Source organism: Rhipicephalus sanguineus, chromosome 2, assembly GCF_013339695.2.
Source record: "Rhipicephalus sanguineus isolate Rsan-2018 chromosome 2, BIME_Rsan_1.4, whole genome shotgun sequence".
Lineage (NCBI taxonomy): Eukaryota > Metazoa > Arthropoda > Arachnida > Ixodida > Ixodidae > Rhipicephalus > Rhipicephalus sanguineus.
This window is the reverse complement of record NC_051177.1, coordinates 9,170,311-9,196,605: the sequence shown is the minus strand read 5'-3', so window position 1 is coordinate 9,196,605 and position 26,295 is coordinate 9,170,311. Positions and strand designations below refer to the sequence as shown.

At 47.0% G+C, this 26,295-nt stretch overlaps 1 protein-coding gene across 1 annotated transcript in view; it reads right to left on the bottom strand.

Annotated features, from left to right (window-relative positions):
* LOC119382383 (sorting nexin-25) overlaps positions 1-26,295 on the bottom strand; it is a gene marked incomplete at its 3' end in the record, with an annotated part of 51,066 nt that overhangs the window by 6,345 nt on the left and 18,426 nt on the right. The window contains 5 exon segments of the mRNA XM_037650076.2: positions 3,187-3,334; positions 18,777-18,896; positions 18,964-19,003; positions 19,072-19,166; positions 19,241-19,342. Coding sequence (XP_037506004.1) covers positions 3,187-3,334; positions 18,777-18,896; positions 18,964-19,003; positions 19,072-19,166; positions 19,241-19,342 — 505 coding nt within the window.

Below are 26,295 nucleotides of genomic sequence, written 5' to 3'. Positions count from 1 at the left end.
CGCGCATTATACAGACACGTGCTCACTAGGCTTTACTCAAGTATGTGCACCAAGTAACAATGGGAGGAATCCATACCAGTGTCTTCATGAAAGGTTTTCATTTACCCGTATTACACATATTTCAACAAGATGTCCTCACTTGCACAGCTAGAGCACTCCGTAGGCCTCGGCTTACCCGAAAGCCCAAGCCAGGCACGGAGCAAGAATCCTTGAGAAACTGCATTCGCTCGGGTCATGGAATCGGGCACGGTACTGACACGCCCTCTGTTGTCCGATGAGGTTCACCGATTCGCCGCCTATGCTTTACACGTGAATGTGTGTGTATACTGGGCCTCCTCGCTGGCTCCAAATTCGATAAACTAACGAGGAAAAAGAAGACATCACATACAAAGAAATTACCTGCACGAGATATTTTGTATAACGAGAAAGCTAGAATTTTTTTATTATGCGAATTCACACTTAGAATGCTCTTGTTACTGATTTCTCTTTGTGCCTTTGATGAATGCTGGGGACCACTCGCTTCTGCGATAATATCGCTTCAGGTGCTCAGTAAAGAAGTGCCCCGATTGTCCTTGCCTGTTCCTGCTGGGTCAATACATCTATGTCACTCACCGATAATTGCAAACGTAGCCGCGAGCTCTCCATCTTTTCTTGCTTCGAACCTCATCGAGTCGCACTGAAGGTCGGGCATCCCAATAAAGCTGTGGGGCATGGCACCTTCTTCTTGCACGATGCGTAACCACTGTTCCAGTTTAACTTGACACATTTCCACCACATTATTAAGATGTGCTGATTGTTGCGGCATGAAAAGCACGCGCAGAGAGCAAGAAGCCAACGCCGCTGGCGCAACACGAGAGTGCTACATAGACAGAAAGCCTGCAGATCACGAAAGCTTTCCCTCCCAAGGCCACCTACGACGCGTGTGCACAACACGGGAGCCAGGGACCTGTGAATGCGGCAGACATCATCTGCTCAGCAACCACTACTAGTGGCTCATTTCGAGCACTTTACAGCCTGTAATTAGAGCAGTATTTATTAATAACGGCAACTAAAATGTCTGTCACACTTACTCATTTACGTAACAGACAGAAATCTGGGAAACTTACAGTATATGTAACACTATGGCGATTTTTAGGCGTCTCATCCGTAGAAGAACATGTAAACGATTGCAAAGCGCCGTGCTGCGGCAAAAGCCCATCGTGATGCTATCGGGCCGCCCTCACAAGCTGCGGCGGCCTAGCACATCCTCAAATACTTCTCTCTCCGCATGAGGCAGTTTGCGGCACACCCTGGCCAAGCCTCGCTCCATCCACCAAACCACAGACAGCCAAATTTGTTGTTGTGACCTTTACCGAGCAGGCCTGCGCCTGACGACTGCAAATGCACTAACACGGCATATAATTAAAGAGACTGTCTACCGCTCAACAAAAATTTTCGACTGCGGTGAAAATGAGAAGATGGTTTCTCACATTGGTGGCAGCAAGCATCCAATAAAAAAAGGAATTATACTTTTAATTTGGCTTCATGAAAGTATGACCACTAGCGTCACCCACCAGCGACACTAGTGGTTCAATCTATTGGCAGGAACAAAACACTCGCAGGTACTCATTTTGCTTGAAAACAAGTATACCTTAAAATTGTATTTTATGCACTTTTGGCAGCTTTCCTTTGCGCCAGAGAGTAATTTTTGCTTTTTTTCTGACGCGTTCAAAGACTGCCAGTGACGCATTCACCTGCCTGCCTAGGGCGGAGAAACACGAGCGAGCATGGCGTCTGTGTTGGCTGTCATGTCGCATATGCAACACAGAACAACTAAACATAACTGAAGAACAGCAGGGACCTTCTGTCAAGCACGCCTCATGTTCATTTTAGTTGCACGTTTGGCATGAGTGGAACCAGTACAGTTTGTTTCACAACCCCGACGTGGCAGGGTTGCTGGAACAGACCAAGCTTTCTGCTTGACTGCGGTGGTTTATCAGGCTAACTAAACAAAGCTGGAAAGATTGTGGTAGTAATACTTTAGTTGACAATTTGCGATCTCTAAACGACCATTACGATAATCGTTTTATTATTAAACAAAACCTAATGAAGCCTGCAAAAACTGCACGTGCTTCCAATTTTTTACTTTCACCGGCACAACGATTGTCATCGCTTGCAGTAACCAGTGTCGCGGGCATCCTTACACCAATTGACGATGACAGAATGTAGATAGAAGAATTCTGTTTTAAACGTTTCTACTCGCTTTCCAGAGAAACCGCTGCAAGATTGGACACTTCAGACGGCAAACTTTCTATTGCAACACAAAACAGAAAGACGATGAAGGCAGTCCCTTTAAGACTAGCATTATCATAAATTCTGCCGTCACTATGAAAGTCGTTGCAAGAAGCCAGAGTTGCAAGAAGCTGGTGCCTCACTGCAGTGGAGCAAAACGAGATTATTTGCACTGAAGCTCTTTGAAGCAAGGTCAATATCATCAGCCACTCAGACCCTTCCCAAAGTTTGCTACACCTAGCACAAAGCCCTTTGTGTGCTATTAAACGCAGACTTGTATGCACCCCACGATCTTGCCTGCTTGCGATGTCAATAGGAATGTCAACAATGTCGCGAGGTGCCACCAACAGATGAGCACTCGTGCACACTTTAAAACCGCATTAAAACATACTCACGGCTACGTGTGCCACTAATACTACCTGTGCATGCAAGAGCCACACAATCATCTGTACTGGTCCTTGAACCTAGGCCAGACCTTCAAGCACATGCGGCCACCACTCGGCATAAGTCCAAGGCACCTTGTGTATAGTGCAGCCTTAGTGAGAAGTTGAAAAGAATTGACTCTGAAGTACATAAGCAAAGAAAAAATTTGCCTGAGTACTTTTTAAAACAGTTTTAATTATCTCTTGCCTTTAGAAAAAAAAAATCTGCTCTCTGTAAATAAAAATAATCATAATTCAGCCACAATCCAACCTTTTTTGTGAGGCGCTGAATATGATTTCATTGAAACTGCACATCATTCTTTTATTTATTGTAGACACTGATAATTTCTTTATGGTCCCTGCAGTGCACACACATTCATAACGATTTTTGTGGGCTCAGTAGAGTTGGTGCATTTAAATTTTTAGCTGCTAATAAAATTTTCGTATATCCACATACAGGTGCCCTGGCTGAAAGCAACAATGCTGAGCATACCCTCTCTGCAGGTGCCAACGTCCAGGTGGAGGTGCTGCATCTCGATCACCATGCTATGGTAAGCTTCGCTCACCAGAAACGAGTGGTAATACCGCTCTTCGAGTGCCTGATACACTTCCTTCTGAGCTTGCAGGAATGCTTCAGGACCCTGGAAAGCAAATGCACGACACAGCTCAGTGCCCTGCAGAGACCCGAGCTCACCCAATTAAAGCCACAAAAGGGCATTACAGCGTCTGAATAGATGGCAAAATAGACACTACGATGCAAGCTGCTTTGCTGTCCAAACGCGATGGTGGCTGAGCGAAATGCTTGGATCTTGCCGGCACACTTCCTTACAATCCGGTTTGTTTTCCTTAGCTTTCTCTCGTTGATGTGAGGTGGCATCATGTAGCACAGGCATCATCCGGACGCATTCCATTACTTGGATGACTCGATCGCAATGCTGTCAGCGTGGACTGTTTATGATGCTGGCCCTAACTGAAACAGGCCCCACTTTGAACAAACATTCTGAGGTTCATGTGCCAATATGGCAGCGAGGTGTCACCGGTTTACGAAAAGTCATTGATCTGACACTCGAACAAGAAACCGCCCTGGTTGAAAACGGTTAAACCAAGTCTGTCGAGTGATAGCCCCACTCCTCCTCCATGCCTGGTTCTGGCAAAGTGGCTGCCAGGCAGCCTCCTTGGCTGGTGTTGCAATGACACGCAATGTCATGGCCTTGGTTCAGGCAAGAATGACGACAAGTCTGCACTCTTCAACTACATGGCCCAACAAGGGAGCCAACGTGATACTCTACAAGACAGACGCTGCTCTAGGCATGAACACACGGTGAGCTTGGATGCAGCGAGCGCCTCTGGCGGTGGCAGCACAAAAGCCTCGCCATAAGCCGCTGTTCGTTTTCACTAACGCACCGCACTAATCTTTTGCTGGACTCTTTCGCTGGCACTGACCTCGCCAGAGCTTGAACATCAGTCACATACATCAAGGGAGGCGTTTTCTGGGTTCGTGCAAGGAGGAGTTGAGCTCTAAAAGATGTTGACAAACCCATCGTTCATCAGCAACCATAGCGCAACCAAGAACACGGGACAAGGAAGTGACCAGGACAAGCGCTCCTTGTCCCGTGTTCTTTGTTGCGCTATGGTTGCTGATGGACGATGAATAACCAACACGCCCAAACGTTCTCCCTTCTGACAAACCCAGCCTTTGGAAATTGCCTGCACTATAAACAGAATGAACCGATCCCTGGCTCAATGTGTCTTTCAGTTCAGGCAATATCGTCAAGAAGACGGGCACAGATTGGGTGAGTTGGCAGGTTTCCATGGTAAATATAAAACAGTGCTTAACACAAGGGACAAAGGAAGAAGTGACACACACAGTGCTACCATAATGATAACTATCATAATGAAGTGTAGCTATCATGATGATAGCTAAATGCAACCCCCCCGTGTCACTTTTCAATAATCCCAGTTGCATTCAGCGCCGTGTGTGCCACTTCTTCCTTCTGTCTCCTGTGTTAAGCACCGTTTTATACTTATCATGTAATATCTTCAAGCAAAGAAATGTTCTGACCGTCCGAAGTCATTGTGGCAGAAGTCAACTTGGCCTCCACAGTTCATCACAGCATAGATGTCGGCTTCCGTGGCGAATGACGGAGGTTTCGCCAAGGGAGTGACATTCACACAGAGCCAATGGGGACAAAATTTGGACGTGATGGTTGCGCCATCTGGATTCTAACGGCAGTTAAGGAAACAATAAAAACATACAGGCCGAGCAAAATGACAATGCTAAGCACACAAACTTGTGGCAACAAACCACTTCATTGCGATTGCATCAGTGTTTACATAAAATGAAGGGTACGTGAGTAGCCTTTTAGCATGTATACCAGTGAATAACATGCATGCATAAGCGAGTATATGCAAAGAAGGTCAGTAGTACTACATGTAGCCCCACCACAGATGTTCGGAGAACAGAAGCTGTTCTGCGTTGAATGATAAATACACCGAACTGCATGAAGCCTTCATTAGTATAATAAAAGTATACCACTAAGGCTCCTGCAGCTGAAGATGTCGCATCACTTTGCTGCAGCTTGATTTGAACACATGCCTTTCACAAGCATCAGTGCAGCGCAACTGCTTTTTTTCTGGTCCACGCTGCCACAAGAAGTGCATCATTTTTCAGAGTTCCCCGCGTTTGCACTACCCATAGGCCTCCCACGCTCAAGTTTGCACAGTGCCGTCCGCCGCCCCAGCGGAGAGAGGGGCTCGGACGGGTCGTGCTTGCTTGGTTTTCCCATAGCGCGTGTGGAGAACGCGCTTCCCAGGGCTTTTATCTCACATTTTTCACGCTATGGGTGCCGTTCCTTTGTCGTACTCGAAAGCAGGCATGCAGTCCTGCTGCACTGTGAGCTGTCACAAAAATTTAAAAATGACCAACAGCTGAAAACTGCCCGTCAAGTTCTACCATTTTCAATGCAAGCAGTGTGAGGAGCAGAGGCGTCAAGAGTGGATTATGGCAGTTCGCCGCGATGCTTTCATGGTCTTGTCACTTTCAAGCAATTTTTGTTGTACACAATAAACGCGATGATCGTGCTCATTTGAAAGGGAAGTGCGTATGTGAATCGAGGCTACAACAAATAGACAGCCGCTGTACGTTTCGAGATTGCGCACTGGCTTTCCGAGTCAACCATTTGTAATGTGACAGCAGCGGAGCATGTGGGCTTATTACACCACAGTTTAAATAATGTACCGTGAGTACTAAGCGTTTAATTCAGCTGAGTGCGGTACATTTCCCGTTGCGGCTCACTGTAAACAGAATTAAGCTGCATGTTGGCACTGAACGTTTATATTGGCATTTTATGCGACATGCCGCAATTGCTTAGCAGGCTGAAGTGTTGCGCTGCTAAGATCGTGGTCATGGGTTTGATTCATGCATACGGCAGTTGCATTTCGATGGGAGCGAAATGCAGTAACACCGGCGTACTTAGATATACGTCCACGTCGAAGAAACCCAAGTGGCCGAAATTAATCCGAAGTCCCCCACCACGGCGTGCCTCGTAATAATGTCGTGCTTTCGGCATGCAATATATATATCCTTGCATGTGCGAGAGCCGCGGGCAATACACAGCTGCCGCTTTGGAAACGAGCTGAAAAAAGAACCAAGGCAGCAATTAAATTTTCGATGGCTTCGCGAAATCAGACGTGCTTATCATCGGGCACAAATATCGGCATAATCATAAACATGCGCGATCCCAGTGAGTATTGTATAATATGATGCTGACCAAGCGAGCTGTCGGAACAACCAAAGCGACATTAGAATCAGCGAACACGGTGCGTGATCAGGCATCCATATTATTCGAAATGAAACACGCCTCTGCAAGAAACATGAGGTGGGCATGAAATATATATATATTTTTTTGCGCATATCATTATGCTGTCAAAGGGAGCTTTAAAGAAATCCAAGGTGACATTAAACTTGCGATCCGACATTGTTATCATTTGAAGCAAACCTCGGCAAAAGTGAAATTCCCACGAAACTGAACACTGCGCATTGCAATGCAGCCAGATTCAACAGGGCGGATGTAAATTTATGCTCTTCACACTGAGCTCATAATAAAGTTAAAGCCCCACGACAAACCTGGCATCCAAGCAATCGAAAAGTTATCAATAGAAAACGCACGTGAAAGTGTGATGAATGTTTGCTGACAGCTCCGAGTAGACATGGCTGCCGCAATGAAGGTGCGTTTTACCGGTAACATAATTACAGAACTCGCGCAGTCACTTCTCTATTAATGTCAAATAAATGTGGCCGTTCAGCATCGGCACGCATGTAGCGCTCGCACACACAGCATCGTCCTTGACGACCTGCTCGGTCCCGCAAAGGTGGTCGATCAACCGCCCTCCTCTGGTGAGATTTACACCGTGAAAACGTTTTTTCCATCTCTGCGATCTTTCTAAACCTTCAGTGCAAGGGACAAGTGAAGCTGCACGTGCACGTCGTCTTGCTTTTCGCACTGCTTACTTCCATGGATGCATAGCCCAGCTATCTACACACATGTTGGCCCCTCTGTGATCCCATGACTCAGTGACTGTTCTGCTTTGCTAACAGCACATGTCCTCAGCAAACCTGGTGTCTTCTTCAAATGTTTCCCCTGGAGTAAACTTGTGCTTCTCCCTTCGCTTGAGAAGCTCGTGGCGCTGACGCATGTCATTCAGGGGGAATTGATTTCGCACCCCTCTTAAGTGCGACCAGCAATCACAGCGGCACTACCGTAACCACCACAGCTGGTGCTCGTTATTGTACACTTCCCATTGATGACCATGGCACCTGATCTTAGTTGGCTGCATCTCACATTTGCAGCGCTGTGAGCTAGGTGCACTTTTTTGGGTCATCTGATTAATAACTCTGGGTGTAGTGAAATACAAGTCAAATAGAAGGTGCTGCATCTTCAGAACCGATGCACCTCATTAGCAGTCAAAACTTCCTATGTCACTCTTCTGCTGACGCAGCCTTTCGGGGATGTCATGGTGGCATATAGTATGTACAAAACCCTGTGCCTTCTCCTTTATGCCATTCATGCAGACTCTCAGAAGTAGACAACTCTAGAACAAAGGCAAGTGAATATCTTCTTCTCCTTTGGTGCCTTGCATCTCTCAGATTATAACAGCTCCTTCATGATGCAAAGGGTGATTGCAATCAACGTGTACAGTGCTGATGGATTGTAACGTGACACCATTTTTTTTAGTATAATGACTTTCAGTATTTTCAGTATTTTTTCAGTATGATTTTCAGTATTTTTTCAATTGCTCGTGATAACTGCATCAAGTTGCTGTAAACCTGGCTACCAAAGATAATGTTTGCTTATGCAAGTGTTCGAGTAACAATTATGGCGATATGATAAGAAAGGGAATGCATTACATAGCCCTAAATTTTTGCATTTCAATTCATGACTACAGTATGATGTTTTTCAGTACAATGATGATTGCAGCTAGCCCTCCATCTTCCTTCCAAGCACAGGGAAGAACCACAAGCCACAGTTATCCTCCTGTTTTTTAGAAAACTGTCTTCAAGTGAGTTGAAATTGGTGGTGAAAACGTCTACGGAAGATGTTTTTAAGATGCAGAAGCAGTCACCAACATATCACAAAAACATCACTACGGTGATGCTGGACACCTGCAGCCCTCAGCTCCCCAAGGATTGCTGTTGTTACCGACAACAGGCAGATCCTATTGCTGTGCCGGCGAGTGTGTGGAGAAGTACAGCGCTCAGCGATTGGAATGCAATACTCTGAGTGCACAGCTACTGGCCACAACTTGGGAAAGCGAGAGCCGACTCTCACAGGTGAGCTTGTGCTCACCACAGATGCTCTCGCCCTCACAGTGCTCACCTGCGGCGCCACAGGCACTGGGCAGCCACGCCTCGCATTGCAATTGCCGCACACTGAGACAAACGTACGAAAGGTGGCAATGATGCCAAGGCTTGTCCTCACTTTGAGGTGCATATTGTCATCCAGCACTGATCAGGCTGTGGCTATCACTACACTCGTGAAGAGGAAAACTACACTAGAGGCATTCCTCTTCGTGCGTGAGTAAAAAAGACCTTCAAGGACAGAATAACAGAGAGCTGAGCTAGTTGCTAAGTATTCATTCTAAAAAGACAGGGCGTGCAAACACAGACACAAGAAAGAAGTCAGGACACCACAAACGCCGACTAACAACTGAAGAGACGCACAACGGCGGAAAAGAAAGAAGGCGCGAAAACGTATCTGCGCATGCCCATGCAATAGGCGAACCTATCAATTCGGCACGCGTGGGGGTATACGTGGAAGATAACTGGTAAGGCATTTGATTTCCTCTTTACGCAAGTTAATCGACGGTTGGCTCACGCATGTGCTACCACTATTCTTGATATGCCATGCCTCAATCATCAGGCGCGTTTCTTCATTTCTATGCCGGTACAACACTGCGCATTCATCGAATTTGGCGTGCACTTACACTCTCGACAATGTAAAGATAGATTAGAAGGTGAGCCTCCGGTTAGCTATCTCTTGTGTTCCAATAATCTCTGGTTAATGCAACGGCCCGTCTGTCCTACGTAGAAGCGGCCGCAGCTGAAAGGGACCTTATACACCACACTTGTACGGCAATGAGTGAATTTGTTTGTGTGTTTTACGAAACGAATATCTGTACGCTTCTTGTCTTTTACTCGCTCAATCTTCCTCTGCACAGCGGCACAACTCTTACCTAGCTTATTGGCAGCAGTGAAAACAACATTAATGCCGTATCAACTTCTTACTTTCTTTAGCCTGTGAGATACGCAATGAATGTACGGTATACCTACGACACGTTTCTTCCTAACGCTTTCTGCAACCATGCTCAGACTTAACATAATGGGCTTCTTTAAACCTTCAGTGACAGTGGCCACTGCATCACGAGGATACCCTACATCTAAAAGACGCGTAACCTGTGCGTTAAAGCTATCACTCATTTTGTGCTCAGACAACTTGGTGAGGGCTGACTTAAGGCAAGACATGGCGATACCGTTTTTTGCAGTCTTCGAGTGCTTCGACGAAAAATTTAACAACGGTTTCGAAGATCTAGGAGAATACTGCCAGCACACGTGGTTCTTCTGAAACGTTAAGGAAATGTTAAGAAATTGTATTCCATTATTCTGAGGCACCTCTTTAGTGAAGTTCAGCCCACCTCCATTTATTTCAAATTTTTCGCTCAATGAGGTTACCACAGTTTCGAAGTCCTCCCTACTACAAAAAATCAAGTAATCGTCCCCATAACGAAAAACCTTAATAACCGAATTACCTAAGGCACCTTCCAAAAGTTTGTCAATCTTGCTAAGGTATAAATCACTAAAAACTGGAGCAACCTTAGAACCAATACATATCCCTGATTTCTGCACATAAACGCCTTCCTTCCAACCTACCAGCGTCGACTTTAAATACATGGAAAGACTTTCTAGAAAAGTCTCGGTAAAAACACCACATTTATCGGTGAAAAGCCGTCTCATGCCCTTGTTCGTTAAAGGGCCAGTAAACAACCCCGAGGTCCAGAAATTGTAATGAAGATAAATATGCGCACTTTTGCTATGCGAACATGCTGCTGCAAGAATTTTGCAAATACGTGCTATAATAAGGAAGTTATCGGGGTTAGAACATCCGTTTCAGCTTGTTTCAAATTTTCGCGCGGCCTCGCCCCCTTTCTCTGCCCACGGCCGGTCTGGAGGCGCGCGCTCGCTCCTTCCTTTACGGCCTGCGCACGGGGGGCTGTTGCTACCTATGGCCGCAATTTCGAGGGGGCGCTCCGAGCCAACTGCTCCCTAACTCACTCCCGGCTGTTGCGGAGGCTAGCGCGCGCAGGGAGTGCGCGGCTTCCGACTTACCGTGGCGCCTTCTGAAGTTACTCTATATGGTATTCATGGTACCAATGCCATAGAAACATGGTAGCAAGTATATATGATGACTCTGGTAAATTCCGCTTTACAGAAGTGGTGGCGCAGGCCGCTCAGCCCGCCTCTGTTGCTCGGCAAAGCATCGACGCGGTTATAACACAGCCTTGTTTTTTTTTTTTTTGGTTTCTGCAACTTCGAGAGTAAGTAAGAGGATGAACATTGCATTTGGTTGAGGAAACAGTTTAATCATGGTTTAGGAAATATTTATTTCAAATGTATGTGCCGGCCGTCGCTGTACTTGAAAATAACAAAATTGCACATTTTTTGTTGGAGGCATCTTAATTCGTGCTTTAATATTGAAACAAATACTTCAAAAAAGTGAAAGTCACTGCATAATGGGGACGGCCACGCTGAAGACGAAGAGGAAACATAAAAAAACTTTCAGAGAATCCTGTCAATGGGAAACAGAATGTTTTCCTTGGTACCACAACAATATGCGCATGGAAAACTGAAAAAAATCACTGCTGGTAAAACACTGTAGTGACGATCACAGTTTAAAGGAGTCAAGTCTGTCACAGCCTGATATGCTTCCGCGAGGGCTTGTGAATAAAACCGGAAGGCCTGTCATTCTGATCTGTTAACTTTTTTGTGTAGTTAATAAGAAGAATCCGGAGAAACTTCTCAGAAATAATATGAGCCAGCACTCTCGCGTGACTCTTGTCCACACCTTCCGTACAGTCGAGAAGTGGCGAATCTTCAAGGTATGGCTCAACAGTCAATTGCAGAGTCTCGAGGATTTTCGTTCGAGGAAGATATTTGACTGCTTTCTCGAAGAACGTCACAATTGTGTCCAGCACTGAGAGTAACTCCGGCTTTGTGTAGTGTAGATCATAGGCTTCTTGCTGACGGAGAATATGATACAAAGGACTGCTCGTTTTGTTTGTCGTCACTAGCATGGCGCATGTTTCGCAACCGACATCAGTGATGAGTTTGGCAATGTAACCACCTACATGCACCAAGCCTGAATAGGCAACAGAGTTCGGTGGTTTGCGAGGAGGTTCTCGCAGAGCTTCAAGTTCCTCAATAACATCTTCCGGAATAGGCACCGCCACTTCTTCAATGTTTTCGTCGCAAATGCCCATGTCTTTTGAAGGTAGCGCCTTTTCCGTGACAATGTAGGTCAAAGCAGCTGTGACGGCTCCCCTCTGTGACGTTGTAAATATGCGTGGCTCACCAAACATGCTCTGCTGTGGCAGCTGGGGTTCTCTAACGTGCACATAAATCTAAGCACACGGGCCTCAGGCATTTTCGCCTCCATCGAATATAAGGTGGTCGGGTCTTAAAAAATATTGTTGTTGCTAGTAGCGCTGTGTGTGCGTCTTCTATTGCCGAGTGCCGAGAAAGGCAGAATGTCCCCACACGCACCTGTACTTCCTTCACCGCTTGCTACAACCGAAAGAAGTAATTAGCACGAGAAATTGGCCGGGCACCGCTGGTTTAAAACACGAAGCGCATGCGGCGAAACGCGCTTTGGGCGGTTGGCTCGCGACGCCGTCACGCGGAGCGCGCCGTCGTGACTGTATAGAAAAAGTTCCATTGTACTCCCGTCGGCTGCTCAGGCCGTAAGGGAAGGAGCGAGCGCGCGCCTCTAGACCGGCCGTGCTCTGCCATAGGGAAGGGAAGGCGTAGCCCGTCGTCGTGACTCTGCCCACTTCGGCAACGTGACACGACGTCAGCAATTGACGTCATCGGCGAGCTCGATTAGTTGCAATGCACTTCCGCTTGCTGCGGCTCCTGGTTGTTTATTGTTTACATTGTCGCACGTGCTCCGTAACTTGACGGGTAGTTTTTGGCTCTTCAGTATTTTTAAACCTTTGTGACAGTTCACAATGCTGCGGGAATGCGTGCTTGCTTTCCAAGATGTCGAAGGGGTGTGAGAGAAAAGCCTGGAGAACCCCGCTTACCGCGCGAGCAAGTGCGACCCGTCCGAGCTACCGGAGATTCCCCTCTTTCCGCTCGATTTGCAGCAGACAACTGAACAGCGCTTCGCCTTGAAGGCAAAGTGCATGCAGGTGCTATGCAGTGCGAGGAATACACGCGCGACAGCTGTGTGGACGAAACCGCATCACCACAGGGCCAAGAAACAAGGCGCAGTTTCGTAGCGGTAGGTGGCAACAGGAACTGACGTTAACTTGACAACTGTTTGTTGAGACCTGGTTTAAAGCAATCGACGAGCTCAGTGGTACGTCAAGTTGCCCATGGGCATGTTTGCATCACTGCGCATATGAGGAGGATTGGTCAGGCGAAGGGAAGAGGCGTGGGAATTGTTTTTCAAAATGGAGGGTCTGCGCAGCGGACAGCGCTGTAATATTCGGAAAATATGATCCCTGCCTAAAAAAAGTCGGAGCCTGTTTACTGGCCCTCTAATACATTCATTAACACATTTTAATAAGTCCTCATGCGGCAAGGAGCAATAAAGGTCTTCAATATCCATACTAAAAGCTTTACAACAGCCGGGGTTCTCCTCTGAGAGGAACTGAACTAGCGCCTGAGAACTAGCACCTGAGATCGCTAACCGGAGGCTCACCTTCTAATCTATCTTTACATTGTCGAGAGTGTAAGTGCACGCCAAAATTCGATGAATACGCAGTGTTGTACCGGCATAGAAATGAGGAAACACGCCCGATGATTGAGGCATGGCATATCGAGAATAGTGGTAGCACATGCGTGAGCCAACCGTCGATTAACTTGCATAAAGATGAAATCAAGTGCCTTAACAGTTATCTTCCATGTAGACCCCCACACGTGCCGGATTGATAGGTTCGCCTATTGCATGGGGCATGCGCAGATAAGTTTTCGTGCCTTCTTACGTTTCCGTCATTGTGCGTCTCTTCAGTTGTTAGTCGGCATTTGCGGTGTCCTGACTTGTTTCTTGTGTCCGTGTTTGCACGCCCTGTCTTTTTAGAATTAATACTTCAAGGATAACTTGGCTGATTTTCCAATGGGTCTCCATGAGATTCTTTCAGTATTTCTTCAAAACAGCAGGCTTGTGGGCGGCGCATACTTTTTACACGCTACTGGCCACATGGTGTTACAATGTAAAGAGCTGCATATGCAAGGCTTGCTGGAAATGAGTGCCAGATCAGCAACGGTAGAGTCAAGGAGTCATGAGCAATTTACAGAAATATACGCTTCCAGGGATGGGCATGACCTCGCCAGACGCACATGCAGCTTGAGTCTATCGGTTCCAGCTGCAGTTCATCTTTAAAAGGCGCGAAAAAAACCACAACGGACAGGTAGGAAGGAGACAGCACGACGCGCTTCTAGCAACTGAAGCTTTAATCAAAAAGCGAAAGAAGATATACACACACATTACAAAAAACAAGAAAAAGAACCAGACCACCGCAGAATGAATATGCATATAAAAGATAAAACACCAGGCACGTTTTTTGTCACCAGCTTAAGTTATATTAAGGTAATCTACCTCTCGGCTTGATAGCGCTACGGACGGACAGCTTATACAAGAAGCACCCGATTTAGAAATATAGGCGGTTTCCACAATTTCACGAGTCCTTTGAACTCGGTTCGAAAACAAAACAGCTGCTTCTTTAAACAAAGGAAGACACCCACAAGCATGACAATGTGCAGATAAGTGTGAAAGCTTGTCGGTCTTCAACGACCTTTCATGTTCACGCAAGCGTATGTTTACACACCGTCCAGTTTGTCCGATGTATGTGCGTTTGCAAGTTGTAGGTATGTTATATACTACGCCAACGCGGCAGGGCACATAGGTATTCACATGTTTTACACGGCAACGACCATATTCAGAGCATCTCCTATCAACCATCCTTTCCACAGGGGGGCAAACACGCGAGAGCTTGTTAGGCGCACTGAAAACAACGTCAACACCATAACGCTTTGCAACCTTTTTTAACCGGTGCGCGGTCTTGTGCATATAAGGCACAACTGCGACCTTCCCCTTTTCCGCCTTGTTACTGTGAGGCACTGAAGTGCACCCCGATTTTACCCATCTGACAAGCTTCTCGCAGGTAGAGCCCAACAAGTTATCAGGGAACCCTGCTGCTTTTAGCCTACTGATCTGTAGAGCAAAGCTAGCACTAACAGAATGAGGACATGATTTTGAGAGGGCTGATCCATACTGGAGGAGTGGTTTAGTAGACCTAGGGAAAAAAACCCCAACATACATGAGAGGAATTGCAGCTTCAGGTCAAGAAACTGCAATTCATTATCCTTGGGAAGCTCAAAAGTGAACTTCAATCCCAGAACCACATTCCTTAAAAACTTTCAGGATGTCGATACACACTCTTTGGTGATCATGCCTATCAAGTAAAATTAGATAATCGTCGACGTGCCGAAAGGCACGCTTGTGGAGCCCAAGAAGACTTTTCCAACAACCGGTCCACTCTGCTAAGAAAAATTTCACAAAGAGTGGGAGCTACTCTGGAGCCAATACAAACTCCCGACTTCTGTACAAAGAGCTCATTGTGCCATCCTACAAAGGTTGCTTTGAGGTAAAAAGATAACAGCTCCAAGAACCCTGCCAGTGAAACACCGCAACTTGTTCGAAACGTCAATTCATCGTTTCCCTCTGTGATGCGTAGTTTGACACTTTCCATCAGCTTGTCATGCGGAAGCAAGTAAAAAACATCCTCAATATCAATGCTAAAACCACAACACATGCCGGGGTTATCGTTTTTTAAGTGCTCAACAACTGCTTCAGAATTAGGCACACGAAACGGGTCCTGAATGGCCAACGAGGAAAGATGGCGCTGCAGAAAACCAGAGACGGCGTGTTGCCAGGTGCCCCTTTCTGACACAACGGCTCGAAAAGGCTTATCCGCTTTGTGGGTTTTAACCGAGAAGAAAATTTCAAGGTGTAGGCCTTTTGAACTCCTCACAGCCGACAAAGGCGGCTAAGATTAAGTTCATCTAAAAGCTCACGCGCGCGTTCCTTAACTTTCTCTTCTTTTACCGTCACGCGCTTAAAATTCTTATCCAGCGCGTCTAAACCCTTCTTTAAAAAAAGGGCCTCCGGTAAAACAACAAAGAAACCTTCCTTGTCAGAAGTTAACACACGCAGGTTATTTGATGCCAAGTAGCTGACAACAGGTTTCAAGCACCCCGTGTTGCGAGACCTGCCCTCAGTTTGTACGAGAACGTCCGTGCACTCCTCCACGCATCGGTTGTGGCGGAAGGGACTGTCCTCACCCTCGGCGATGCTCGACTTCTGGACGTTCACAGGCATGTGCTGCAGTTGGGCCCCAAGTATGCTTTTGAGCCAACCCCTAATAGGGCGGAAAAAGTGTCCCTGTGTTCGTCCATTTCCCGCTTAGTCTCGGAGGACGTGCGATCGCGATGCGTGGAGGAGTGCACGGACGTTCTCTTTGTTTCTTTGTTGTTTTACCGGAGGCCCTTTTTTTAAAGAAGGGTTTAGACGCGCTGGATAAGAATTTTAAGCGCGTGACGGTAAAAGAAGAGAAAGTTAAGGAACGCGCGCGTGAGCTTTTAGATGAACTTAATCTTAGCCGCCTTTCGTCGGCTGTGAGGAGTTCAAAAGGCCTACACCTTGAAATTTTCTTCTCGGTTAAAACCCACAAAGCGGATAAGCCTTTTCGAGCCGTTGTGTCAGAAAGGGGCACCTGGCAACACGCCGTCTCTGGTTTTCTGCAGCGCCATCTTTCCTCGTTGGCCATTCAGGACCCGTTTCGTGTGCCTAATTCTGAAGCAGTTGTTGAGCACTTAAAAAACTATAACCCCGGCATGTGTTGTGGTTTTAGCATTGATATTGAGGATGTTTTTTACTTGCTTCCGCATGACAAGCTGATGGAAAGTGTCAAACTATGCATCACAGAGGGAAACGATGAATTGACGTTTCGAACAAGTTGCGGTGTTTCACTGGCAGGGTTCTTGGAGCTGTTATCTTTTTACCTCAAAGCAACCTTTGTAGGATGGCACAATGAGCTCTTTGTACAGAAGTCAGGAGTTTGTATTGGCTCCAGAGTAGCTCCCACTCTTTGTGAAATTTTTCTTAGCAGAGTGGACCGGTTGTTGGAAAAGTCTTCTTGGGCTCCACAAGCGTGCCTTTCGGTACGTCGACGATTATCTAATTTTACTTGATAAGCATGATCACCAAAGAGTGTGTATCGACATCCTGAAAGTTTTTAAGGAATGTGGTTCGGGATTGAAGTTCACTTTTGAGCTTCCCAAGGATAATGAATTGCAGTTTCTTGACCTGAAGCTGCAATTCCTCTCATGTATGTTGGGGTTTTTTTCCCTAGGTCTACTAAACCACTCCTCCAGTATGGATCAGCCCTCTCAAAATCATGTCCTCATTCTGTTAGTGCTAGCTTTGCTCTACAGATCAGTAGGCTAAAAGCAGCAGGGTTCCCTGATAACCTGTTGGGCTCTACCTGCGAGAAGCTTGTCAGATGGGTAAAATCGGGGTGCACTTCAGTGCCTCACAGTAACAAGGCGGAAAAGGGGAAGGTCGCAGTTGTGCTTTATATGCACAAGACCGCGCACCGGTTAAAAAAGGTTGCGAAGCGTTATGGTGTTGACGTTGTTTTCAGTGCGCCTAACAAGCTCTCGCGTGTTTGCCCCCCTGTGGAAAGGATGGTTGATAGGAGATGCTCTGAATATGGTCGTTGTCGTGTAAAACATGTGAATACCTATGTGCCCTGCCGCGTTGGCGTAGTATATAACATACCTACAACTTGCAAATGCACATACATCGGACAAACTGGACGGTGTGTAAACATACGCTTGCGTGAACATGAAAGGTCGTTGAAGACCGACAAGCTTTCACACTTCATGCTTGTGGGTGTCTTCCTTTGTTTAAAGAAGCAGCTATTTTGTTTTCGAACCGAGTTCAAAGGACTCGTGAAATTGTGGAAACCGCCTATATTTCTAAATTGGGTGCTTCTTGTATAAGCTGTCCGTCCGTAGCGCTATCAAGCCGAGAGGTAGATTACCTTAATATAACTTAAGCTGGTGACAAAAAACGTGCCTGGTGTTTTATCTTTTATATGCATATTCATTCTGCGGTGGGCTGGTTCTTTTTCTTGTTTTTTGCAATGTGTGTGTATATCTTCTTTCGCTTTTTGATTAAAGCTTCAGTTGCTAGAAGCGCGTCGTCCTGTCTCCTTCCTACCTGTCCGTTGTGGTTTTTTTCGCGCCTTTTAAAGATGAACTTCAACCAACTCGCCCAACTGTCCCTGCTAATCCAGCTGCAGTGTTCGTGCTTTACTGTGAACTTGATGCCATTAAACAGGGCCAGGACAAGTATCTGATTTTACAGATATCTGTAGCAACAGTGCAATAGATGCCCTAGGAAAGAAGACACAAGTGGTGCAAGAGCTCACTGGGTGCGAAGAAAGCTGAAACAACGTCTCGTCTGTCTCTCACATGGGTCCACAACATCATCCCATCCATTTCATTGCTGGGAGAGCTGCACTGGGGAATCGGAACACATACCAGAATGCGCCCATCATAGGAAAACTTGCCTTAATGTCACCAATTATCTACCCTCCTCTGACATGTCATCAATTACCTTCAAAGATGTTACAAACAGGTGCACCGATATACAGAGGTCACTACGTACGGGACTTATGGAGTGATCGCTGCATTTATAATTTGACATTCTTCTTATGAGAGCTACTATGAAAGTACATTAAGAGAGCACTGAAGAGTAGCTGTAAAGCTACAACATGCTCTGAACACCTAGGATCAAAGCAACAAGCTCTGAAGATTGAAGCTGTTTATTGCAATTTAGAGAGCAACACACAGTGAGCACCATAACCTCACCTTCGTGCTCTAATAGTAATAATAATATCTGGGGTTTAATGTACCAAAACCCCGGTATGATTATGAGAGACGCTGTAGTGGAGGGCTCCGGAAATTTCGACCACCTGGGGTTCTTTACCATGCGCCTAAATCTAAGCACACGGGCCTCAAACGTTTTCGCCTCCATAGAAAATGCAGCCGCCGCGCCTGGGATTCGATCCCGCGACCTTCGGGTCAGCAGTCGAGCGCCATAACCCCTGGAACACCGTGGCGGGGCTACTTTCGTGCTCTGACCATGACACGTGGCTTAAGAGGCCTTCTACAAACTTGGTCTTTTGATTCTGAAATGAATGCACCAAATGAGTCAGTGATGAAGGAAAAGTTCTTGCCTTGTTGGCCATAATGAAAGCCTCTATGCCCTTGAGGACACCTTTTGAGAGCCGTATCCCTGGACGTGGACGCTTGATGTACGTCTGGTAAATCTCGTTGCCCAGCTGATGCCATTCGTCCTGTTAAAACATCGTAAAATGATGCCAACCAATATGACAACAAGAAGTACGGGTGGAAACAACTCACTTTGCTGGAGAGTTTCATGTTCTCTATGTCTTGCCAAAACCTGCAAGATTAATGGCACCCGATGTTGAGCAAATCAGCACTGCCAAAAAAAAGAGACACAGCACTTACGAGAGCAGCGACTTGCCCACCTCTTCGCCTTGCAAGAATCGGGCTAGGTACTCTCGACATACGGGCGACTCCATGAGAACCGAAAATGCAAACACCTGGAGCGAGATGGAGGCTATCAAGAAACTGCAACATGGCCGGCCACATGAAAAAACAAGAGAGAGAAGTGAACCTTGCGTCCTGGAAGACTTTCTTGCTCTTCAGAAGGTGAATAATATTCCAAGCCACCGACTAGCTTGAGTTGTTTTTCACACCGTGCCTTAGCATACGTCAGCTGAAAGAAAACAACATCACCACTGATGAAGGGCAACATAATTGCCTGCTGATGGATTCATCTACAAGGGTTAAGTAGCTATCTAGGAGTAACCTTTAACAACGCGCTACCACAGAACGATCCCATAAGTTGCACCTCAGCCTTCAGAAAATGATCCCTGTTGAGGCACACACTTAAGAAAACTTCTTCCAATGCAAAGTTGCTATGCTCCCTAATCAGACCTGAGCTGGAATATGCATGCAGATTTTGGGATCCGTGCCAAGGTCAACAGTCTGGAGAGAGTTCGGCAAAAAGCAGTCCAATTTATATTTAACAAATTTTCAAGATCAGACTCCCCATCAAGCTAATGAACATACAACACCTTGAGATTAGAAAAACATAGCAGAAACTTGAATCTAATTTACGTCAACGACTGGTTCCTGGACCAATCTCTATTGCAGCTACCTTATTTCCAAGCTGATTCCCTATAGTCCTCGAATGTAGGCCGAGCAGGACATTAACAGACGAAAGGCAACACAAGACGCCAGAGTGGGCAACTCATCCCTGTGCGCATCTGTGATGCCATCTCTACTGAATGCAAACTGATGCCACTCCTCTGAAAAGCCATTTCAGTGCAATTTCAGTGTTGCACGCCATCGGAGTGCCTGACTGCACCAGGACACTTGCATGCATGCATTCACTGTGCATGCGTCTGTGCAGTGAAGTTTCCTTGTGTGTAGGCTGCTTGCCTCTGACAGTGCTTGGGTGTGGCGCGTATCACGCTGGGCCAACGTGGCGATGGCTAGGTTTTCTTTCACACCTGCACGAGTCGGAAACGAACGGCAGCACAGCACATTTCAGTTGTCTCCTATAGAAGCACGCAGTAGGTTTACAATGTTGCTATGCCACATGCACTGCCTAACAGATAGCTGAAGATGCTTAGCGCTGATAGAACCACAACAAGTGGCCACCAACAAAGATTTCCTTATTTGCAAAGCCCATACATTTTATAGCCAGGTGTGACGTCACACATGCGCTGATATCTGTACCCGACCTCACACTGTCCTTTAAGTGACATCTGTTCGCCTGTGTACCTGCCAAGCGTCACTTTGGTGGGCTGACACGTAACATGAGCGAAATGTGAATCATACACATACTCTGCCGCCACAGCTCCCGTGTCAATTTGCACGTTCGTTGGTTTAACTTCTACCTGAATGTTGACATCATAAGACGAGTGTGTCACATTTACAAAATGGTATACTTCGTGCTCAGAGTCCTCTTCAGACCGTTCTAAGGCATTTGCTCTCCTTGACTGCACTGCTGTGCACATTTCTCGCAAGTGTCCTACTTTAGAGCATACAGTTTTTGTACCAGCACCAGCTTGAAGAATGCCGCATCTTTCACCTCGTTCTTTCTTGGGCTCCTTTGAGTCTGTTTCACCCATTTCTTCAGCATTTAACGACTCCGCTTTATCCTTTCCTTTCATAAGCGCTGCCTCTCTTGCCGCCATTTCTCGGTCCAAGGCAATCTTGCAGGCGCTGTCAAAGGTTAAGTTTTGTTCCGCAAACAAAGCTCGCTGCATGTCTTCATTGCGCACACCTGCTACTAGCCCGACGTGGAGCGCATCCTGTAGGAAGTCGCCACAGTTTCATTTCCTGGCCAAGTGCTTTAGCTCGACCATAACATTTTCTACGCTTTCCCCTTCGTGCCGAGTCCGCTTCTTGAACCTGCAGCACTCGGCTATCCCCAAGCTCCGTGGGCTGTAATGTTCTTCCAACAACTGCTTTGCTTCATGGCAGGTTCTCTTGTGTGGGGAAGCCGGCACTGTAAGGTTCTTCAAGATTTCACTAGCTTCAGCTCCTGTTACAGTAAGAGGCAGCTCCTTTTCCTCTTCTATGCAGTTTGCTTGCACAAACAGTACGAATCGTTCCAAGCAAGATTGAAAATTCTGACTTAGGATCAAACTCAGCGATCTTCCCTAGGCACGACATTCCTATCTGTAAGTAGAAAACGTACAGTCACCTCTGTGCAGTCTCCGTTGCCCTGTTCTCGACTTGAGCTGCTCTCCGTAGCCCTTCAGCATGAGGTGCCGCACCAGACCGATTACTTTCCATGCGTGTGTGGGGGCACTGCTGTCTGCTGCATGTTGCAAGCTGCGGTGTCGTACTCCGGGTAGCACGTACGTGACCAGATGGCTTTTTCAGTCACTGAAATGCACTTACTTTTTCGCCTTCGCCGCATTTGCTCGCATGGGTTCGAGTCCCACCCGCATCGCCAGTGGTACAACCACAATGAGTGGCCACAAACAAAGATTTCTTTATTAGCAAAGCTCATACATTTTATAGCGAGGTGGGACGTCCCACATGCACTGATATCTGCACGGCAGCATGCGCTGCACGTTATCACAAATGCGATCTGATTTTCAGTGATGAGTCGCACTTGCATGTTCGCCGGTGGCTGCTATCCTGTTTGCTGCCATCACCATACTCATGATGAAGTTGCAATCATTGGCTGGCCGGCATTTCCAACCGAAAATATTTTGCGGTAGAGCATGGCATCAGTCACACAACAAACCATGATGGTGTGAGTGATCAGCAAATACATTTCCATGGTCATTACACAGGGCTAACAATAACTGGTGGCGGTGCTCCTTGTTGGCTACTGGTGCAGCCACTAGCTGCTACGATACTGACTTTTCTAGGCAGTGTTAGCAGTGCACCACATTTTTTAAAATCCCTAGAGCTTGGTACACCCTTGCGCCAATAAATATCACATATCATCATCATTAGAGCTTGGTATATTAGTGTTATAAAAAAAAGCTATTGGCCTAGGTTCTGGTAAATACGGTATTGACCAGAACTACACACCACCATGGGGAAGATGCATTCACAACTTACTTTGCAAGAATGAGCACATATGGGTACTATCCTTTTCGTTTTCTCGTACTTTATCACAATAAGTATCTAATTCAGATATCTGCTCGGGCACGCGTGCGGCGCAGCACCACTTTAAGCCTACTGCACGCTTTTAATAGGCGACAACCTGAACGCGCTGGGCCGCCGATCGCTGCCGCCTCGTTGCGCGGGGCCGTGTTCAAGCGCTCGCCGCTTTGTAGAAAAGAAAGCAGCTCGCTGTTGCGGAGTTGAGCGTTGCTGGTCGCGGGCGACGAGAAACCTCTGCATTGACGCTATCACGTTAAACGCACACGTACGGTACAGCAAGCGTAGCGCTGTTGTAACCATACTGCACGCTTTTATTGGGCGACCACCCAAACGCGCTGCCGTTCGCTGCCAGGACCGCTACAGCGTCGCGGAGTGCGCATCGCTTGCAGGAAGTACGTCATCGCCGCGTTAACCGAACAAGCTACTCGCCGCATCTGTGCACGGTCTGGAGCGAAGTGGGTACGAAGAACACTCCCACGACAAGTGCGCGCGTGCGGTACAGCAAGCGGCCCGGCAGTGACGGCGTGAGCCGAAAAGGCGACGCGCTGCACGCAACAAGCCAGGAGACGATCGGCTCCACGCAGCCGTACCGCGTTTCACTGGAACTGCGTCAGTTTTCGTTTATGAGCAGATCGCGGTACAGACGCACGCACATATATCGCGGAAAGCCGACACTGTCCGTTCTGTCGCTATGTTGGTCACTGCGTATACCGGACCCTGTAATAGTTCCGAAATGCTGCTTGGCGTCGCCACCGCGCGCTATCGGCACTATCGGACGGTCGTGCGAGAGTACCAGAATCTTTTCTCCACTTTGGCAAAAAGAAAGAAAAGGCTTTGCAATGGGTACTTTAGGCAATATTTGCTGTGGCACTGTATTTATTTCTTTGCTGGCGGCGATGGCGTACGCGAGGAGATGCAAATCTTTACTTGGTGGTTAATGCGTACTACCGTTTAGTGCGTAGTTACGCGGCGTTCCCGGCAGGTACGCATTAACGAGGTTCCACTGTATAACTGTATAACTGAATCCACATCCTAACCTCGTATTACTATTGTCTGGCCAACCATATTCATTGTATGCATCATTGGTCGCCCTTCCTGCTGGGTCTGCAGGATTCAATGCGTGAAAAATAAAATAACTACATCAGCCTGAAAGACAATGAACATGTCAAGCAGGATAGTAGTCTGCAAAAGGCCTCCTATATATATGCACCAAGATTACTTATCCGAAGTAAACGTCCCAAAAGAACAGCATTACCAGGCTGTGTCACAGCCTGCCCTCAATCTCTCAGTAAGGCCTTTGCGTACAGTAGGCAGGCCTGGTGGACACTGGTACCGCTGCCAACGTCCTAGACGCTTCGCTAGTGGCAAGTGTTCCCCATTTAGTCCAGCCCAGGTCCTCCGCATGGCACAGAGGTTAAACCACTGCAGATGATATCACTAAACACTGAGGTCCCGGAAAAGACCTGGACAGTGAAATTTACCCTTGCAGAAAGTCCCAATTTGGCCTTAGTCCTTGGGTGTGTCTGGTGCAATCAAGCAGGTGTCATGGTTGAATTCTCACAGTGCGACGGAAACCCCTTCACCCAAGCAACAGGCCCGCACAGAGAGATTACTGCCAGCGTATTACAACTGCCGTGTCACAGGTTGCCCCAACGGGTGTCTGATCCATTCCCCTTCACCACTCCACGATAGCGACAAGGTGATTGCTGCTTGCTCCGCAGTCCGCCCACCATTTTCTGTGACTTGAGTGCCAGCCGCGCTCGAGAGTGCCATCACAGGAGATGTTCTCGTCGAGATGATTCCATCCAGAGAGATAGCAGCACCAAGAAGCTTGCTTGCTTGCTTGCACTGGTGGCAACACACAGCTGCTCATAGTAATAGTTTCGCTGGTATTTATGAACGTCATCTTCCGAAGCTCTTTACCCGGGACGCATTTAACTTCTGACTGCAGCTCTGAGAAGCCGAGTTGGAAGCCATAAAAGCATTGCTGCAGCAGTATCGTGAAAGCATTGCCATACCCTCTGAAAACCTTGCTGGTACTCCGTTGGTCGAGCACCATATTAATATGCAAGGGCACACACCTGTACACCACCGACCTCATCACATTGCACCATTTGAACGCTGCATCATTTAAGAACCCACGATTGAAATGCTGAAGCAAGGTGTTATTTCCAAGACTAGCAGTCCTTGGTCTTCCCTTGTCGTAATCATAAAAAAAAGAAGGTACCATCAGATTCTGTGTTGACTACAGAAAACTGAACAGTGTGACACGACTTGACGTATGTCTACTACCACATTTGCATGACACCTTGGATTGCCTCAAAGAGGTGCGCTATTTTTCTATACTGGACTCGTTGTCCGGGTATTGGCACGTACCCATGGAACATAACAATGCAGAAAAGGCCGCTTTTGTCCTGCCAGACCGACCATGCCACTTCAATCGCCTGCCGTTTGGACTTTCCAATGCCCCAGCAACATTCCAATGCCTCGTGGACAAGGCATCTTAAGTGGACTATGGCACTCGTGTACCTGGATGATGTCATATTGATGTCTCAACATTCGACGAGCACCAGCGTCTCCTAGAGTTGGTTCTGCAGGCATTGTCATCGGCTGGCCTAAGGTTGAAGGCTAAGAAATGTCTCTCTAGATTTCACAAAGTCCCATGTTTAGGCCTTGTAATAAGCTAAAGTGGTGTTACACCTCATCCGGAAAAATTCCGTGCTTTAGCTTCTTATAGAGCCCCTTGCACAGGCAAGGAACATTCACGGGGTCCGCCTCTTATTTCCGGAAATTTGTCAAAGACTTTGCCAAAGACCGCTTTATTAAAGAAGAACACTCAGTGGACATGGGGACCGCAACAACAGGCCATCTTCACAATGACATTAAGGAAGCGTTGCTGCAGCCACCAACACTGGTCCATTACAATTAATCCATTTCCATTGTCTTGCACACAGACGCTAGCCAAGCTGGACTTGGTGCGGTACTCCTGCAAGAAAAGTCCACTGGCGAGCAGCATGTGAGACCATATGCCAGCCAACTTTCACATGTGGAACAGCGTTGTCAGTCATCCGAACTGGAATGCCTGGCTGTAATCTGGGCCTTCCAAACTATATGTACGGTCCTCATGTTACAATAGTCAGAGAAAACAACGCATTAGTCTGGCTACAGTCTTCAACCAACTTCACTCAATAAGTGGCACGATGGCTGCTCCAACTGCAAGAATATGATTTTACCATTATACATCGAGGCAGTGCATCACATCAAGATGCCGACAGTTTATCGCGCAATCTGGCGTTTACAGTTAAACCTGGATGTAACGAACCTCTATTTAACGAGTACCTGGATTTAACTAATTTTTTTCATTCCTCAACTCCATCCCCATAGAAACCCATGTATTTTTTACCTCCATGTAACGAAGGCATTGTGGCAAACGACCTGGGTGCAACAAATTTTCCATGCTCATCATTCATTATTTTGAGCAGTAGATCTTCCAAAAATTCGGATAAATAATGCGTAACTTTTGCAATTGCTAAAAAAAAAGGCAAGCGGCGATCGCGAGAGGAACGCATGCGAGCGCAATGAGCCAGAGAAGACGATCCGGTGTGCCGTGATGATGATGACGATGATGATGAAAGCCGCTAGCTCCCCTAACGCCGCTCTGTGGCAGATCTGAGTTCTTTCCCTTTTTTTTAAGCTTGCGCGTCGTAACACCAGGTGTCGTTGCTGTGTGTACCTGATATTGTTTGGTTTTTTAGGCTTGTGCATGTTCTGTTGTCATTGCATCGTGTTCCCACTGGACAAGGGAATAATTAACAGCTTCAAGTGCTGATACCGCCATCATGTGATAGAAAAGACTCTTTTGGACATCCGTTTTGAACGTCAAACGAAGATTAACATCTATCAAGCCTTCGAGATGATTGCTGCGTCGTGGCAAGAAGTTGCAGCTCCGACGGTTTCAAATTGCTTCGCCACAGCCCAAATAAAGGTCGCTGAAGCTGGAATCTGCGACGGCGAAGGGGAGCCTGCGAATCC